We start from the raw sequence: 20,502 nt of genomic DNA, 5'->3' as shown, positions 1-20,502 counted from the left end.
TGCCTGCGACCCTGTAGAACAGGATAAAGCGGCTAGAGATAATGAGATGAGATGAGACATTTCTGGTGTAGTTAGTAATGGAATAATAATAGTAGTGAGAGACAGCTTTGGTCTACTGATCAGGAGGTTATGAATTCAAATCCCAGCACCACCAAACTGCCATGGCTGTTTCTTTTATCAAATCCCTTAAAGGAGAACTGAAGGCACATTTTTTATTGTCAAAATCCTATTTATCTCATTTTATTAAATATCGGAATGCATTTTTGATCGCTATTTTGTCGCTGCTATAGCAAGTTATGAGTGTTTGAAATATGCTCTGTAATATATCAGTCCGTATGTCAAAGCGATGGCCGTAAACGAGATTCGTCGAGACCTGTGCGAGACATCAGGATAGAAGTAAAACGTACAGCGGGAATCAAAGTGACCGACATCTGCCGACGTTGTCAAAAGACGCGCGCGCCCTCTTTCGAACGCTGACGTAATCAAGCCGGAAGTTTTGTTTGCTTTGATAGCAATCAGGAAAGTTTGAAAAAAGTAGGCAGTAATCGTCATTTAAACTCGTTTTTGTGCAATATTTCGTTTGGAAAACAGTTTTCAAAATGGCGGCACTGACACCTGGCTGACACGTCACGTTTCGAAGTCTCGTGAAGATCGTGCGGATAAGCGACGCCTGCCGTGGACCAAACGAGCTAAATTCAACACGGCTAAAAACCGAATAGGCCGATAAGTATAATATTTAATTGGAATTAGTTGCCAATACGAGTCACGATATAAGGTTACTAAAACCGAAAACGTAACCGAATAACACGTTAATTAAGAAATTAAAAGTTTAAAAATGACTTCAGTTCTCCTTTAATTGTATGTAAATCACTCTGGATAAAAAAAAGCATAAGCCAAATAACCCAAAAACCTTTTTTCCCCCCCCAAACCACATGCTATTTCTACAGTAATGTCAAACAGACTTGCTGATGTAGTTTACGACGCAATCTGTAAACACAAACAAGACTTCACTTCACTGCAGCGAATAATTGACTGTTATTGCAGGAGCCATTTTGGAAAACCGGTGTAGTTTGGTGTCATCACACACAAGCTGACAGGTTTGGTAACTACAGTGACATTTTACACACACCCCTAGGGCTTGCATTACAAAACCTGAAAGCCGATTTGTCACAGAAAGCTGGAAGTGATCCGAGTAATCATCTAGATTTAACTTTTTTGGTGCATTTGTGAGTATAGACTATAGTTACCAAAATATATACACACACAGGCCACATTATTAGGAACACCCATACGGCCACCTGCTGCTTTATGCAGTTCTTCAATCCCTTGACAGCAGCACGATGCATCAAATCACGCAGATACAAATCAAGAGCTTCAGTTAATGTTCACAGTGTTCAAACATCCGAATGGGAAAAACTGTGATCTCAAAGTATGACTTTCTTTCACTGTGGCGTGGGTGTTGGTTTGAGTATTTCAGAAACTGCTGATCTCCTGGAGTTTTCACACACGACAGTCTCTAGAGTTTACACAGAATGGTGCAAAAAACACAGACTGAGTGAGCGATGACAGTTCTGTGGGTGGAAACAAACACCTTGTTGATCAGAGAGGTCAGAGGAAAATGGCCAGATTGAGCAGTTCGAGCTGCCAGGAAGGATATAGCAACTCATACGGTATAATCACTCTTTACAACCGTGGTGAGCAGAAAAGCATCTCAGCATGCAACAGCAGAAGACCACATTGGGTTCCAGTCCTGCAGCCAAGAACAGGGATCTTAGAATCAAGAACAAGTTCCTATTAACCCTCATCCTACCATGCTATTTTACACCTTAATCTTACCATGCGGGGTCCGTTTGGACCCCAGTACTTTTCTTTAAAATTAAAGCTTATAAAGACAAAATCACCAGATAAGTTTTGTTCAGAACATCTTGTATTAATAACAGCAATACACTAAAGGGCCCAAGGCATAAAGAACACACTTAACTTTCATCCTACCAGCCAATTTTACATACACAAACTACCAGGCAGGGTCCGTATGGACCCCAGGAGGGAATACCTTGAAATCAATGCAGTAAGAACCAATTCAATGCAGCAAACAGACATAACTTTATTGAAGAACAAAATCCACTATGGCTGAATATCAATGATGTATTATAAATGCAATAACATTGCAATAATATTGCAATAACTAGCATACATGTAGCAAATTATAGCGCCACAAAAAAAATTGGCATTATATCCATGATTTTTGCAGCTCATGCAGCTGTAAAACATTCTGGATTACAACTTAGGTCTTTTCTTACAGAATTTAAAACAAAAAAGTAATTGTAAAATAATTTAGGGCTTTTTTTTTGCAGCCTGTGCTTATTGCAGCAGTGGGGTCCACACGGACCCCAAGAAGGAATGCCTTGGTAGTTTCATTATGGAACATAAAAGAAATAAAAGAAGTTAACTTTCAGTGTGCTATTCAATTATAAAATGAAAGACAGATAAACTTTACTCTGGGGTCCGGTTGGACCCCAGTAACAAATTAATTATACCTTCACAATGCAAAAAGCTGATCTTCCGGTGCTTTAGTGTTTTAATTAAGACATAAATTCCGACAAATTCATAAAACGGTGAGGCAGTATGTCACATATTTTTAAAATGGCAAACAAACATATAGGTGCGGGGTCCAGATGGACCCCACTTGGTAGGATGAAGGTTAAAGTGGCCGGTGAGTGTGTACGTGTGTATTTAGGGGCTGTAGTGGTTAGCACGGTCGCCTCACAGCAAGAAGGTTCTGGGTTCGAGTCCAGTGGCTGATGCTGATGGAGTTTGCATGTTCTTCCCGTGTCTGCGTGGGTTTCCTCCGGGTGCTCCGGTTTCCCCCAAAGACATGCAGGTTAGGTAAATCAGTGGCTCTAAATTGACCGTAGGTGCGAATGTGAGTGTGAATGATTGTCTGTCTCTATGTGTCAGCCCTGCGATGATCTGGCGTCTTGTCCAGGGTGTACCCCGCCTTTCGCCCACAGTCAGCTGGGATAGGCTCCAGCTTGCCTGCGACCCTGTACAGAATAAGCGGTTACGGATAATGGAGATATTTCCAGGAAGTCTGGGCCTGTATTTATGGAAGAGATTTTGAGTGAGATAGACTTTTATTATTTGTTAGTCCCATAGCTCCTGTGCAGAACCAAAGAAGTGAAGTGAGTGGACAACAAATATCTCGCATCATTAATTATAATTGGAGTGTTTGGGGAAATTTGTGTATTTCCTTTTGTACCGAACTCGTCCTTTAAGCCCATGGTTATCAAAATGAAGCATAGCAAGACAAATTTTATTCCCATTTTATGATTGACTTCTTATAGTTTCTTGACTGGTCGATTGAATTTAATTAAAGATTTAATAAAAGCGTGTTCAGGAATATAAAGCTCTACGGATCCAATGAACAGATGTATTATTAGAGACATTTAACATTTCAGTAGTGACTAAGGCCCCGGTCACACCGCCCGAACTTTGCTGGAGCGTTCCTTGAACGGTAGGGAGGGGGGCCGAATTTCGACAACGCTTGTCACTGCGCACAAAATGGGAAAAAAAATCGAAAACACGGGCGTTGGCTTAGCGGTGCACCGCTGAAGCCGGCGTTGCTTTAGCGTTGGTTTAGCGGTAGCGAGCGTTGGTTTAGCGGTGACGTGAGCGTTGGTATAGCGGCGTTCTGCGCATGCGGGCTTTGGCTCGGCGGGGGTATAAAGTTGGTTTAGCACCAATCATAGCAAGTCTCTCAGCATCCATGGTGATACAGTTTTACTGTAACTTTGAGCAAATTCGATATAGATGAGGTCTGAACTCAACGGCAGCTCGATTCCAAATGAGCTCCTGGTCCATTTCTCCCCGTATTTATAGCCAAATTCTGGTCCCGCTCCGACACCTCTATACCAACGCCAAACCAAAGTTCATCGCCGCCATGGATAGCTGCTTCAACGCCCGACACCGTCCCAGCAACCCCGTGTCCTCTCGTAAAACGCTTACAACCGCTCCACCGAAGTTTGTGCAACGTTTAATCGCCGCCCGGGCAACGCTGGCGAAGCAGCGGTGGTCCAGCGTTCAAGATTTCTGCGTTGGCCTAGCGGACCCAAGCGTCCACGAACTTGCGTCTAGCGGTGCCAAACTTTGACTGGGCGTTAGTGGAGCGGGGGTGAACTTTGCCAGGGCGGAAAATTGCCCCCTCCTCACCGCTCGCAATATTTTGTGCAGCTCAAAACTTTCGGAGCGGTAGGAGGGCCCCTCGAGAAACATCAGCGGTGGCTGAGCGTATACGGCGTCGCTTTAACGGGGGCCAACTTTTGTTAAACGGTGGTGAACGGTTACGAGCGGTGATGAATTTTTTTCACCGCTCCAGGAACGCTCCAGCAAAGTTCGGGCGGTGTGACCGGGGCCTAAGGGTGTATTCAGACCAGGATAGTTCGATAGTTCACTTGCTTTGGTCCGAACCAAATGGTTTTTTTATTTTTTCATTTTGGTGCGGTTCGCTTTCACACTGTACATTTTAGTAAGCGGACCAAAATCTGTCAACAAAGCCACGCGCCCTGAGGTCGTTCAGCTATTGGTCAGAGACGACACGCGCACAAAGCGTTAAGTTCAAAAGTAGTCATGGAGGCTTTCCGTGCTGTTATTCTTTTTAATGTCATCAAAGCTATATGTTTTTTCCAGTTTTTACTGTTTTCACAATTGTGCGATTACTGTGCTGTTGTACAAGTAATTTATCAACGACGACGACAAAGGGCAAGGCGGCTACGGAGGATAGCGCTGATGAGCGCACATCATGTTGTGACAGTTCTGGCTCTTCACGCAATAGATGAATTTCTTTTTTGCGTCGCTAGTACCGCCACTTTTTGAAAGAATGTCCCTGATTTTAATGTAGGTCTGACGGAGTTTCTTCACTTTTAGCCGACATTGTTCTGGGGAGCGCGTGAACCCCTTCTCCTTCATTTTCTCACTGAATACAGCAAACACATCGGCATTTTTGTGTGTTCTCTCCAAAAGCTCAGATATGTGGACATCTGCCCATATATCCACAAGCGTGCGCGTTTCTTCCTCGGCCCACGTTTGCCCCCCACTCATTTTTTGTACTCTGTAGTCTAGCCTACCACTGGTCTGAATGACTGAACGACTGTTGTAAGGTTCCCTTGACAACCGAAACAGTGTTTGCACTTTGCGGTGGAGTGTCAAGACTCTGTTTCCCATAATGCTCGACAAATGACGGAAGCTCCCGAGGTACAAAAAAGCAAAACTGTCGGATTAGGTCCGGTCTGCTTTCACACCTCCAAAAGATCCGCACCAGGGTTCCTTTGGTCCGGACCGAGTCCGACCTTGCAGCTCGGTCTCGGTCCGCTTGTTTGGTCCGGACCAGAGTTCGGTGGTTTGTATTCAGACCAACCCAAAAGGTCCGGACCAAGGGAAATTTGGTTCTTTTGGTCCGGACCAAACAACGTAGGCGTGAATACGCCATAAATGGATGTATTATTGTACACATTTTTAACATTTAAATGGTGTGACTAATATTTAAATAATTGGATTATAATCAGAAAATAAATCCGTACTAAAAGTTGTTTTGTGGATTTTTTTCCCCCCCCTCCGGACCCTTAACGACGTCCCTGCCTGCAAAACATGAGAGAATCCCTGCATGGTCCAATAACTTTAGCATTCTTCCATTCTCAGGACCTGTAGTCCTGGTCTAATGGTGGTCTTTAAGAGCAGACTGACCTTGCTGACCTTGCATAGAACACGATTCCATGACTCACTGGGACTGTTGTCCTCATTCAACCTCCTAATTGAAAACACAGTGTCCTTCTTAACCCTTTTACCCTTTTTCCTTCCCCTAAAAAAAAAAAAACCTTGGGGATATATATATAAATAAATCAACGTTGTATCCAGTGTAACTGTGTGTGATGTTTTTTTACGCACGCTTCATGTAGCCTTGTGCATTTCAAAGCGAATTCTTCGCTGGCTGACCTCAAGGCAAATCCGCCTCTGGGTTATTGTGCAGTAGCAGTCTTTTCTCGCGAGCATGAGGGACTGAGCTCGTTCCCTGCATTAGTCAGCACTCACAGATCATCTAGCAGCACTCACGTTCCTCACGCTCTCTGCTTCTGCTTGTTTGCAGAGACTGATGTTCCTGATAAGCATCAGAAGATTTTGATCCGGGTCACAGAACCAGTGTAACAAGTTTATATATATACATGTATATATGTATGTATGTATGTTTCACTCTACTGGTTTTGTAGATTCATTCCTCTCACTCCAGGAGCCCTTATCAAGAAGAAGTATACTTCAAGTTCATTTTGTTAAGTATACTTAAGTAAAGTTAAAGTATATTCCCTTAAGTATACTTTTGTGTACCAAGTATACTGATATCAATGTACTTACAGTATACTTGTAAGTAAACTAATCTAATACTTCTTGGGACTAAATTGGCCCACTTTTAGTTTATAAAAAGTATACTTTAAGTCTAAGAGAAGTAAACTCTGAGTATACAACTAGTATTTTTTTATTTTGTACTGCAAGTATACCACAAGTAAACTTGTATACTAATAGTTTACTAGTTCTATACTTGCAGTCCACTCTTTAGTTTACAAAAGCATACTTCATAGGATACTGGAAATATACTATTAGTTTACTTGTTTTATACTTCTAGTCCACTTTTTAGTTTACTAAAGTATACTTTGTAGTCTACTGGAAATATACTATTAGTTACTGCTTACAGTGGTGCTTGAAAGTTTGTGAACCCTTTAGAATTTTCTGTATTTCTGCATAAATATGACCTAAAACATCATCAGATTTTCACACAAGTCCTAAAAGTAGATAAACAGAACCCAGTTAAACAAATGAGACAAAAATATTATACTTGGTCATTTATTTATTGAGGAAAATGATCCGATATTACATATCTGTGAGTGGCAAAAGTATGTGAACCTTTGCTTTCAGTATCTGGTGTGACCCCCTTGTGCAGCAATAACTGCAACTAAACGTTTCCGGTAACTGTTGATCAGTCCTGCACACCGGCTTGGAGGAATTTTAGCCCGTTCCTCCGTACAGAACAGCTTCAACTCTGGGATGTTGGTGGGTTTCCTCATATGAACTGATCGCTTCAGGTCCTTCCACAACATTTCCATTGGATTAAGGTCAGGACTTTGACTTGGCCATTCCAAAACATTAACTTTATTCTTCTTTAACCATTCTTTGGTAGAACGACTTGTGTGCTTAGGGTCGTTGTCTTGCTGCATGACTCACCTTCTCTTGAGATTCAGTTCATGGACAGATGTCCTGACATTTTCCTTTAGAATTCGCTGGTATAATTCAGAATTCATTGTTCCATCAATGATGGCAAGCCGTCCTGGCCCAGATGCAGCAAAACAGGCCCAAACCATGATACTACCACCACCATGTTTCACAGATGGGATAAGGTTCTTATGCTGGAATGCAGTGTTTTCCTTTCTCCAAACATAACGCTTCTCATTTAAACCAAAAGTTCTGTTTTGGTCTCCGTCCACAAAACATTTTTCCAATAGCCTTCTGGCTTGTCCACGTGCTGTTTAGCAAACTGCAGATGAGCAGCAATGTTCTTTTTGGAGAGCAGTGGCTTTCTCCTTGCAACTCTGTCATGCACACCATTGTTGTTCAGTGTTCTCCTGATGGTGGACTCATGAACATGAACATTAGTCAATGTGAGAGAGGCCTTCAGTTCCTTAGAAGTTACCCTGGGGTCCTTTGTGACCTCGCTGACTATTACATGCCTTACTCTTGGAGTGATCTTCGTTGGTCGACCACTTCTGGGGAGGGTAACAGTGGTCTTGAATTTCCTCCATTTGTATACAGTCTGTCTGACTGTGGATTGGTGGAGTCCAAACTCTTTAGAGATGGTTTTGTAACCTTTTCCAGCCTGATGAGCATCAACAATGCTTTTTCTGAGGTCCTCAGAAATCTCCTTTGTTCGTGCCATGATACACTTCCACAAACATGTGTTGTGAAGATCAGACTTTGATAGATCCCTGTTCTTTAAATAAAACAGGGTGCCCACTCACACCTGATTGTCATCCCATTGATTGAAAACACCTGACTCTAATTTCACCTTCAAATGAACTGCTAATCCTAGAGGTTCACATACTTTTGCCACTCACAGATATGTAATATCGGATCATTTTCCTCAATAAATAAATGACCAAGTAGAATATTTTTGTCTCATTTGTTTAACTGGGTTCTGTTTATCTACTTTTAGGACTTGTGTGAAAATCTGATGATGTTTTAGGTCATATTTATGCAGAAATATAGAAAATTCTAAAGGGTTCACAAACTTTCAAGCACCACTGTATATACATCTAGTCCACTTTTTAGTTTACTAAAGTGTACTTTGTAGTCTACTGGAAATATACTATTGGTTACTGGTTATATACATCTAGTCCACTTTTTAGTTTACTAAAGTATACTTTGTAGTCTACTGGAAATATACTATTAGTTACTGGTTATATACATCTAATCCACTTTTTAGTTTTGAAGTATACTGCAATTACCCTTCTAGGTATACTATTAGTTTATCTAGCCCGAACCCTTACCTCATGCACACTACCAGTCAACAACTTAAGTGTTTTGTACCTTAAGTTACAATGAAGTTATAAAGGTAAGGATTCACAAAATAACAACAGATACTCAGGATTACGAACATATTCATTTTCTTTAAAAATCAAAATTTAAAGCAACATTGTATTAAATGCCAAAATATAAAAACATGGCAATGACAACTGAAACTGACATCCAAACTCTAAAGAAAAATAAATAAATAAAAAGTAATTATCCCACTCAGGAGAAATAAAAACAACCTTATATGTAACCACAGACATACCTAAGAGTCAACAATGCTGAAGCACAACTACAGGACGAGTCCACTTAAACATAAGGCGCAAATATTTTAATACTTTATTACACTTTTGTTAAGTATATCTTGATCAAAAGTTTAAGTATAAGCTTAATATACTTAGACTTTTCGATATACTTTTCAGTATAAGCCAAGCATACTTATGTATAACTTCATTAAGTATATCTCTGATAAGTAAATAAAAAGTAAACTGAAAGCATACTCTCTTATTTTTAGTTTAAAAGAAGTATACTAGAAGCACACTTGAATAAATTTCTTTTTTGACTCTGTTTGTTTGTGCATTAGCTTTTTACTGGATAACCAGAACTGCACCTTTTGCAGTGTGCACACAATCTATAAAACATCAGAAGTAGGCCAGTCATGAATATGAAATTTTGCAATACTTGCGATCAACAAGTCACGTCTTTCTTGTTGAGGTTATGTTATGTCACAATCGGTGCTTTTGGACCAAGCAGGTCTAGGCGCTTTTTGCGAGGTCCTACCCACTGGGGAGCTCCTCTGAGAACTACATACTGCACCTTTAAGGCCTTCTTTCTGTTTGCATTCACATCGGCAGTGGAAATGCTGAAGGGACGTGATGTAAGACCGATTGCTAGCGTGATGTTAGCAAGAAATGCTAGCGAAGCTTTTTATATTTTGCTTAGACGTGTCAAAATCGCACTGTATTTCCACCATCACGTATACACTCAGTAAAGCCTGGACTTCTCTGTCGGTCCATTTGTCCGTGTGTTTTTGTATTTGTTTTAACGCTGCTGTTAAGAGCTGTTGTTTACACGGTGAACGCTTTACACCAATTTTTAAAAATGGCGGTTGCCGGTGCTACATTAGCTTGTGTTCGACCAATCAATGTACACTTGTAGTACCAGTCAAAAGTTTGGACACACCTTCTAATTCAATGGTTTTTCTGTATTTCTGTTAATTAAATTTCAGTTCATGTCTTAAAGCTTGACGGCCTTTCGATTTCATAAAATCGGTGAAATTTAGTTCCCGCTGAAATGTAGTCATTGTGATATATGTTTATTTCTGAAATATCCTGAAAATATCAGGCCATTCTGTGGCTGGGAAGTTATTTAATTTGAGGGGATTAAAGCAAATAATGTGCATGAAATCACTCGCTTCGCGCAGTCAAAGCAGACAGAGGAAGTCATGTGTGTGCGCATGCGCAGGTTTATCTTCTTCTTTTGGGTTTTACGGCAGCTGGCATCCACAGTGTTGCATTACTGCCATCTACAGGTTTACCTTTGAGCGTGCGCTGACAGTTCCATCATTCTGTCGCTAAACGAACAGCTGATCACACCGAGCTGCTCGCTGAGCGCCGATATTTATTAGTTTGGTCCTGCGTTTCCTTTCCTTCGTCTATAACATAACGTCTTTTCTTCTCACTTTCTTTCCGTTACTGTAGTCGGTCTTTCACGTTTCATTCGCACGCTCGCATCCTCCATTTTTCTCTCCTGTTTCAAATTTGTATCCCACAATGCCTTGCGTGAACGGTGAAAGCCCACCACGTCATGCATGACGCAGTATCTTGAATCGGGTCATGGTGAAGCGGAAAAAATAGCGGAGAATTTAGGGCCACGTGGAGATAAATTCATTAATTGTTCTATTGAAGCCTGTGATTTGAATTCAGTAGCTTTCGGTTCACTGAACAAAAATAAGTAGGTGTCAGGGAAAACTCTTTTTGTGACCTACACTTGAAAAACCTGAAAGGCAGTCTAGCTTTAAAGTAATGACGATGTCGTTTCTCTTTACTTCGTTAAACGGTTCTTGACATAATACTGTATGGATTACTACAGTTGTGTGGAATAGGACTATTTACTGTATTTTTATTATTTACTGTTTACTGTTTGAACTCAAATGCATGAAGAAGGCAAGAAATTGCACAAATTAGCTTTTGACAAGGCACCTGTTAATCGAAAAGCGTTCCAGGTGACTCCCTCATGAAGCTGGTTAAGATAATGCTATGGTAATAGGGTGTAAAGCGTCATCAAGGTAAACGCTGGCTGCTTTGAAGAACCTAAAATATGAAACTTAACACTTTTTTTTGGTTACCATATAATTCCAGGCGGCACGGTGGTGTAGTGGTTAGCGCTGTCGCCTCACAGCAAGAAGGTCCGGGTTCGAGCCCCGTGGCCGGCGAGGGCCTTTCTGTGCGGAGTTTGCATGTTCTCCCCGTGCCCGCGTGGGTTTCCTCCGGGTGCTCCGGTTTCCCCCACAGTCCAAAGACATGCAGGTTAGGTTAACTGGTGACTCTAAATTGACCGTAGGTGTGAATGTGAAGGTGTGTGAATGGTTGTCTGTGTCTATGTGTCAGCCCTGTGATGACCTGGCGACTTGTCCAGGATGTACCCCGCCTTTCGCCCGTAGTCAGCTGGGATAGGCTCCAGCTTGCCTGCGACCCTGTAGAACAGGATAAAGCGGCTAGAGATGATGAGATGAGATGAGATATAATTCCATATATGTTCCAAAATACAGAAAAACCTATCTGGACCAGTCACCGTACAGTTACATCACTCATGGTTCCTCTTGTGCTGGGAGAGTACCTACCCTGAAGTCGGAGATAAAAAAAAAAGTCCCTCAAAATGTCATTCTAAGAACTACGATCATTATCAGTTCCTGCAGTGCAGACACACGGAAAGGGAAACTTCCTCCAACAGTTTTAATAACTTTGAAAAAGTTGCTCTGGTCTGAAAACTCCTACACTGTAAAAAAAATATTTGTTGTTTTAACTTAAAAAAGTTAGTGCAAGGGCTGACTTAAAATTTTGCGTTCACTGGAATTCACATAGTAAGTTAAATTGTTGTGAACTTACTATATTAATTTCAGTGAACTCAAAATTTTAAGTCAGACCTTAAGGCAACCCTTGCACTAACGTTTTTAAGTTAAAACAACCAATAATTTTTTACAGTGTAATAAGAGCTTAACAGTAGTGTAGTAAGTCGTGCACACATGCACACAATCAGCTCTGAATGCATAAGTACACTTACATACAGTATACATACAAGTTTGCCTTTCAGACATAAAAAATGAAAAGGGAAGACCGAACAAACAACTCAAATCCATCTATCCATCCATTATCTCTAGCCGCTTTATCCTGTTCTACAGGGTCGCAGGCAAGCTGGAGCCTATCCCAGCTGACTACGGGCGAAAGGCGGGGTACACCCTGGACAAGTCGCCAGGTCATCACAGGGCTGACACATAGACACAGACAACCATTCACACTCACATTCACACCTACGGTCAATTTAGTCACCAGTTAACCTAACCTGCATGTCTTTGGACTGTGGGGGAAACCGGAGCACCCGGAGGAAACCCACGCGGACACGGGGAGAACATGCAAACTCCACACAGAAAGGCCCTCGCCGGCTACGGGGCTCGAACCCGGACCTTCTTGCTGTGAGGCCACAGCGCTAACCACTACACCACCGTGCCGCCCCAACTTAAATCTATAAAGCTAAATATTAAAATGCTGCAAAACAAATAGATTAAAACTATACATTAAACAATATACTACAGCAAAAGCTATGCATTTGTATATTTGAGGACTTTATTTAGACTCCTGGGGCACTAAATTTCACTGCACTTGTAGATTGAGAATAAATATATTCTGTTTTATCCTGTGTTAATAATTAATCTACTATTCTGTAGTAATGGATTGAGTCTAATGGATTGCATTTGCAAATGTTTTACTCAGAGTGACTAAGTTACAACTTATTAAAAGTTACACTCGCCGGCCACTTTATTAGGAACAGCCATATTCCGCACCTGCTGTTGGATGCGGTTCTCTAAACAGCCAAGTCCATGACAGCAGCACGATGCATCAAAGCACGCGGATACAAATCAAGAGCTTCAGTTAATGTTCACACATCAGAACGGGAAAAACTGTGATATCAAAGTGTGACTTTTGGTGCCAGATGGACTGCTGGTTTGACTATTTCAGAAACTGCTGATCTCATCTCATTCTCATCACTCATTATCTGTAGCCGCTTTATCCTGTTCTACAGGGTCGCGGGCGAGCTGGAGCCTATCCCAGCTGACTACGGCGAAAGGCGGGGCACACCCTGGACAAGTCGCCAGGTCATCACAGGGCTGACACATAGACACAGACAACCATTCACACTCACATTCACACCTACGGTCAATTTAGAGTCACCAGTTAACCTAACCTGCATGTCTTTGGACTGTGGGGGAAACCGGAGGACCCGGAGGAAACCCACGCGGACACGGGGAGAACATGCAAACCCCGCACAGAAAGGTCCTCGTCGGCCACGGGGCTCGAACCCGGACCTTCTTGCTGTGAGGCGACAGCGCTAACCACTACACCACCGTGCCGCCCCAAACTACTGATCTCCTGGGGGTTTTCACACACAACAGTCTGTAGAGTTTGTACAGAATGGTGCAGAAAAACATAAAACATCGAGTGAGTGAGCCATGACAGTTCTGTGGGTGGAAACAAACGTCTTGCTGATGATACAGATCAGAGGAAAATGGCCAGATTGGTTCGAGGTTTTTTTTTTTTGCCAGGAAGGATATAGGAACTCATATAATCAGTCTTTACAACCGTGGTGAGCAGAAAAGCATCTCAGCATGCAACAGAAAGAGAAGACCACGTTGGGTTCCAGTCCTGCCAGCCAAGAACAGGAATGTTAGAATCAAGAACAAGTTCCTATTAAAGTGGCCGGCCAAACAAAACATAGTTAGTTCATACAGCTGAGGATATTTAAATTTACACTGATTTGAATATACAGTTCCCGCCATGATTATTGGCAGCTTTTGTAAAGATTAGTAAAAAAGGTTAGAAAAAATCAACCTTTTGGTGAAGTCGCTCCATCTGACGCTGGAAAAACGAGAAAAATCCAACTTTTGATTGAAATCAGTTTATTTAGAGAAAAACAGATACCTCATCAAGAAATAATTATTAGCTCATTCAGCTGACAAGTTTACGCCATCATGTGTTGTCCGTCCGGCGTCATCGACGTTTCATGCAAATCACTTCTTCTTGCTTAATTCTTCACCAATTTTTATTCTTTTTGGCAGGAAGGTATGGTAGATCTGCCTGGGGTGCATATAGATAGCATCTACTCAAATTTACATAATTGCAATTAATGATGAAGATCTGGAGTAATTAATCAATCCCGAATGAGCAGTTTCCACACAAATCACTTCTTCTCCCTCAGCTCTTCACCGATTTTGATTCTTTCTGGCATGAAAGTCAGGGTACCTAGGGTGCATACCGTATAACTTCTACTCAGATTCGCTTCATTACAATTATTAATGACGTTACGGACTAATTAAGTCTTAACGAGTGAGCAGTTCAACAAAAATCGCTTCTTCTCGGTCAATTCCTCACTGTTTTGAATTCTTTCTGGCAAATACAGTGGTGGGCAAAAGTTTACATACCCCAACAGAATGTTTCGTTTCTTGCCTATTTCTAAGAGAAATTGAATGATAATACACAAAAACCTTTATTTCACTTGTGGTTAATGGTTGGCTGAAGCTATTTATTGCATTCATTACTGCGTTTACTCTTTGAAAACCATGAAAACAACAAAAACTACCTAAATGACCCTGATCAAAAGTTTACATACCCCTGTGAATTGGTCTGAAAACCTGTACACAATTTGACATAAACAGGACTGAATGGCAATTAAAGGCAACTACCTTCACCTGTGATCTGTTTTCTTCTAATTAGTGGGTGAAAATAAAAGTCAGTAAATTGCTGGACTTTTGAGAGAACCTTTTATCCCTCATCCAGTGCTGCGCGTCATCTTTGAGATTGAGCCATGGGAAAATCAAAGGAATTGTCAAAGGACCTGCGTGAAAAGGTAGTTGAACTTTATAAATCAGGGAAGGGATATAAGAAAATATCAAAGCAATTAAAAATGTCAGTCAGCACTGTTCAAACAATAATCAAGAAGTGGAAAGTCAGGGGCTCTGTAGACACCAAAGCCCGTTCAGGTAGACCAAGAAAAATTTCACCCACCACTGCTAGAAGAATTGTGCGTGATGTAAAGAAGAAGCCCCAAATAACATCTGGTGAACTTCGAGATTCTCTGAAACAAGTTGATGTGGATGTTTCAAAGAGTACAATTAGGAGACTCTTGAGAAGAAATGGGCTGCATGGGAGAGTTGCCAGAAGAAAGCCCCTTCTACGCAAATGCCACAAAGAAGCCCGTCTGCAATATGCCAGACTGCACAGAGACACACCCCAAACCTTCTGGCAAAAAGTTGTGTGGAGTGATGAGACCAAAATTGAACTTTTTGGGCACAACACTAAACGCTACATCTGGCGAGGAATCAACAAGGCCTATGATGAAAAGTACACCATTCCCACAGTGAAACATGGTGGTGGATCTCTGATGTTTTGGGGATGTGTGAACTACAAAGGCACTGGAAATTTGGTAAGAATTGATGGCAGGATGAATGCAGTCACTTATCAAAAAATACTGGAGGAAAATCTACACGCCTCAGCCCGGAAGCTGCGCATAGGACGAACTTGGACATTCCAGCACGACAGTGATCCAAAACACAAGGCCAAATCAACTTGTCAGTGGCTACAACAGCATAAAGTGAAGGTCTTAGAGTGGCCATCTCAGTCTTCTGACCTCAACATTATTGAGCCACTCTGGGGAGACCTCAAACGTGCAGTCCATGCAAGACAGCCCCAGACTTTACAGGAACTGGAGGCTTTTTGCCAAGAAGAATGGGCAGCTTTACCATCTGAAAAAATAAAGAGACTCATTGACAACTATCACAAAAGACTTCAAGCTGTTATTGATGTTAAAGGGGGAAATACACAGTATTAAGAATTGGGGTATGTAAACTTTTGATCAGGGTCATTTGTGTAGTTTTTTTGTTTTCATAATGGTTTAAAAAGAGTTGACATTTTCTTGACAATAAATGGCTTCAGCCAACCATTAACCACAAGTGAAATCAAGGTTTTTGTGTATTATCATTCAATTTCTCTTAGAAATAGCCAAGAAACAAAACATTCTGTTGGGGTATGTAAACTTTTGCCCACCACTGTAGGTCGGTATTCCTAGGGTGGATATCGCTTCTATATATAGCTTGTATATAGTGTATATACCGGTAGCTTGCAACATTTAGTGTGCAAGGTGGCCCACTTTTTTAGTTCCTTCTGGACTAGACGGGGCCCGAGTGAGCTACGCCGTCACTGATGGTCTCATTTTCAACATAAACACAGGGTTACTGTCTGCGTAGCTTGTCACGTGCTCTGCACATCTACCGTATATATGGTAGGGTTTTTATCTGCCCTCTCTCTTTTTTTTTAAACGTACATGGATTGGCTATGTTAAATTGCCTCTAGGACTGAATGAGTGTGTGTGTGTGGGTGGGTGCACCCTGTGATGGACCCGCATCCCATCCGGAGTGTATTCCCAACAACTCTGACCAGAATAAAATGAATGAACGATCTGAGAAGTAACTTTGTGTTAACTGAGTACATATACGGAAATGTTATACAGGTGTTTTTAAGTTGATGTAACCAGATGAAGCAATGATGTAATAATTGTGAAATGCCTGCTGTGGACACTGAGTACACACAAGCACAGTGTTTTACTGATATGTCAAAGTGTAGACTGAAATTATAGGCCACTTGGTTATTGATTATACTGTATTATGTAATTATTTACTGTTCTCTGTCTCTCACTTAGTTATGTGCAAATGCACTGATTTTCCTTTGCACCAACATCATTGGGATCTGCACACACTACCCAGCTGAGGTGTCCCAGAGACAAGCGTTTAAAGAGACAAGAGGCTACATTCAAGCCCGGCTCCACCTGCAGAGAGAGAACCAGCAGCAGGTACACACACACACACGGGCTGCACCATTTAGTGAATTTTTATCATTGTTGTGATATGAGTTTCCACAATCAACCCATTATGAAGGTCTGCGATAAACGAATGACTTCAAACTTCGGAATTTGTTTGTGTTTCCTGCAGTGATAACGGCATATGTTGCGTTATACACCTAATATCCTCTACATACAGCGTATAATACTAGAATAGAATGCCTTTATTGTCACTGCACAAATGTACAACGAAATTTAGTTCATCACAGGAGAGCAAAGCCGCTGCATACGTACGCGCCACCACTCCTGGGCACTTCGGCCCAAGGCCGTCTTATGTTAACCTAACTGCATGTCTTTGAACTGTTGGGGAAACCGGAGCACCCGGAGGAAACCCACGCAGACACGGAGAGAACATGCAAACTCCACACAGGAAGGCCCTCGTCAGCCGCTGGGCTCGAACCCAGAACCTTCTTGCTGTGAGGCGACAGTGCTAACCACTACACCACCGTGCCGCCCCATGTACTAGTGCATCTCAAAAAATTAGAATACCATGAAAAAGTTCCTTTTTTTTCATAATTTAATTCAAAAAGGTAAACTTTCATATATTCTATATTCATTACATGTAAAGTGAAATATTTAAAGCCTTTTTTGTTTTGATTTTGATGGTTATGGCTTATAGCTCATGAAAATCAGAAATCCAGTATCTCAAATTATTAGAATATTCCCTAAGATCAATCAAAAAAAGGATTTACAATACAGAAATGTCCAACTTCTGAAAAGTATATTCATTTATACACTCAATACTTGGTTGGGGCTCCTTTACCATGAATTACTGTATCAATGCGGTGTGGCATGGAGGTGATCAGTCTGTGGCACTGCTGAGGTGTTACTGAAGCCCAGGTTGCTTTGATAGTGGCCTTCAGCGTATTTGTATTTTTGGGTCTGGTGTTTCTCATCTTCCTCTTGACAATACCCCATAGATTCTCTATGGGGTTCAGGTCAGGCAAGTTGGCTGGCCAATCAAACACAGCCAACCATTTGGTAGTAGTTTTGGCACTGTGGGTAGGTGCTAAATCCTGCTGGAAAAGGAAATCAGCATCTCCAAAAAGCTTGTCAGCGGATGGAAGCATGAAGTGCTCTAAAATCTCCTGGTAGATGGCTGTGTTGACTTTGGACTTGATAAAATACAGTGGACCAACACCAGCAGATGACTTGTCACCCCAAATTATCACAGACTGTGGAAACTTCACACTGGGCTTCAAACACCTTGGATTCTGTGCCTCTCCACTCTTCCTCCAGACTCTAGAACCGTGATTTCCAAATTAAATGCAAAATGTCCTTACATCTGAAAAGAGGACTTTGGACCACTGAGCAACAGTCCATTTCTTTCTCTCCTTAGCCCAGATAAGACACTTCTGACATTGTCTCTGGCTCAGGAGTAGCTTGATATTAGGAATGCAAAAGTTGTGTCCCCTTTCTTGAAGATGTCTGTTCGTGATGGGTCTTGATACACTGACGCCAGCCTCAGTCCACTCCTTGTGAAGCTCTCCCAAGTTCTTGAATCAACTTTTCTTGACAATCCTCTCAAGACTGCGGCCATCCCTGTTGCTTGTGCACCTTTTCCAGCCAGCCTTTTCAGCAATGACCTTTTGTGGCTTACCCTCCTTGTGGAGGGCATCAGTGATCATCTTTTGGACAACAGTCAAGTCAGCAGTCTTCCCCATGATTGTGGTTGTGTGTACTGAACTAGACCGAGAGATACACTGTGTTCGTACTGTTTTACTCAAACTCGAAATGAAATATTCTAATATTTTGAGATGGTTTTTTTTATGTTTTTGTACTGTATGCCATACTGATTAAAATTAAAATAGAAAAATGCTTGAAACATTTTAGTTTATGTGTAATGAGTCTATAATATATAACATTTTCACTTTCTTAAATAACTGATGGAAAATATTGAACTTTTTCACAATATTCTAATTTTTTGAGATGCACTAGTATATACAAACAGGTGACAAAATGTACGTAAGGGTTACAGCAACATCTAGAACGGTAGGCTTTACTTCCAAAGAATTAAGGTCGGGTTGGGGGGGAAAAAACATTTCTGCCGAATGAGTATACAGAACACACACTGAGCTGGAAGCATGCTTATTTTGTGTGCACTTTGTAGTTTTTTCCACATTGTTTCATAGCACGTGTAATTTTTTCCCCAAAACGGTTTCCCTGTGTTCCCACGCTGGCAAACTTCAGAAAGGCGAACTGCTAATTTCAGTAATCAGTGCCTCCAGCGGCGGTGGCGCCAGGAATATTTTATAGAGGGTGCTTTGGGATTGTAGGTGCAAATACACAGACCACCTTTATGAGAAGCAGACTGAGAATAAAAATGCTCAAAAATGCCTACAGTGCAGATAACCTATTATTCATAATCTATAAACCAATAATTTTTTTAAAAGATATTTTTTTGGGCTTTTTCACCTTTATTGGATAGGACAGTGTAGAGACAGGAAATGAGCGGGAGAGAGAGACGGGGAGGGATCGGGAAATTACCTCGGGTCGGAATCAAACCCGGGTCCCCGGATTTATGGTATGGCGCCTTATCCACCTGAGCCACGACGCCCCCTATAAACCAATAATTTTCAAGAAAAAAAAACTGCAACAGTGGTGACTGAGGCCAGGCAAAGTAGTGATTTGCCATATATATCTCATCTCATCTCATCATCTCTAGCCGCTTTATCCTTCTACAGGGTCGCAGGCAAGCTGGAGCCTATCCCAGCTGACTACGGGCGAAAGGCGGGGTACACCCTGGACAAGTCGCCAGGTCATCACAGGGCTGACACATAGACACAGACAACCATTCACACTCACGGTCAATTTAGAGTCACCAGTTAACCTAACCTGCATGTCTTTGGACTGTGGGGGAAACCGGAGCACCCGGAGGAAACCCACGCGGACACGGGGAGAACATGCAAACTCCACAAATCAAATCAAATCAAGTTTATTTGTACAGCGCTTTTAACAATAAACATTGTCGCAAAGCAGCTTTACAGAATTTGAACGACTTAAAACATGAGCTAATTTTATCCCTAATCTACGGATACACAGATTTCCACACAGAAAGGCCCTCGCCGGCCCCGGGGCTCGAACCCAGGACCTTCTTGCTGTGAGGCGACAGCGCTAACCACTACACCACCGTGCCGCCCTACATATATATATATATATGTACTGGTATATATATATATACCAGTATATATATATATACTAGTATATATAGTGTACCAGTGAAAAGTTTGGACACGCCTTCTAATTCAAATTTATTTGTATAGCACTTTTAAAGTGCATATTCTGGACCAATTTCGTGTTTTTTTTTTTTTTTATATGAAAGTATATCCCTTTACACACTCATCCAGAAGGGTAATTTTGCACAAGGCCATCTGTCTACAGCAGAAAAAAATAAAATAAAAAAACGCGTCTGGAAAAATCCCAAGGGAGTCTGGAGCCAGATTCGTGACGTCACCTGCGGAAGCGCCAGCAGGCTGCATGAGCTTTGCACAGTTTCAGTGCACAGCCTGTGTAGACCAAGCGCTCTCATTTCTCTCTCATTGTCCGGTCTTTTGGGAAACGATGAGTACTAATCCCATCAAGATTGGTGTTGCTACACCCTCCTACGATACATCTGTTAACCATTTTAATAATTACGCGATAACGTTGAAGAAATTTACAGAAAACCACCAGGTCGTTTTCTCATAAACAAACCAGCGCTGACGTAGGATTCAGAAGGAGGCGTCCCGC

General features: G+C 41.7%; 1 protein-coding gene across 2 annotated transcripts in view; it reads left to right on the top strand.

Annotated features, from left to right (window-relative positions):
* adcy6b (adenylate cyclase 6b) overlaps window positions 1-20,502 on the top strand; it is a 228,253-nt gene that overhangs the window by 128,141 nt on the left and 79,610 nt on the right. For both annotated transcript variants that reach the window (XM_060938414.1, XM_060938415.1), the window contains exon 4: window positions 16,576-16,725. In XM_060938414.1, coding sequence (XP_060794397.1) covers window positions 16,576-16,725 — 150 coding nt within the window. The remainder of the gene's footprint in view (window positions 1-16,575; window positions 16,726-20,502) is intronic.

Source organism: Neoarius graeffei, chromosome 13 (assembly GCF_027579695.1).
Source record: "Neoarius graeffei isolate fNeoGra1 chromosome 13, fNeoGra1.pri, whole genome shotgun sequence".
NCBI lineage: Eukaryota > Metazoa > Chordata > Actinopteri > Siluriformes > Ariidae > Neoarius > Neoarius graeffei.
Note: the sequence above shows the minus strand (reverse complement) of the source record. Positions and strands in the feature narration are given on the sequence as shown.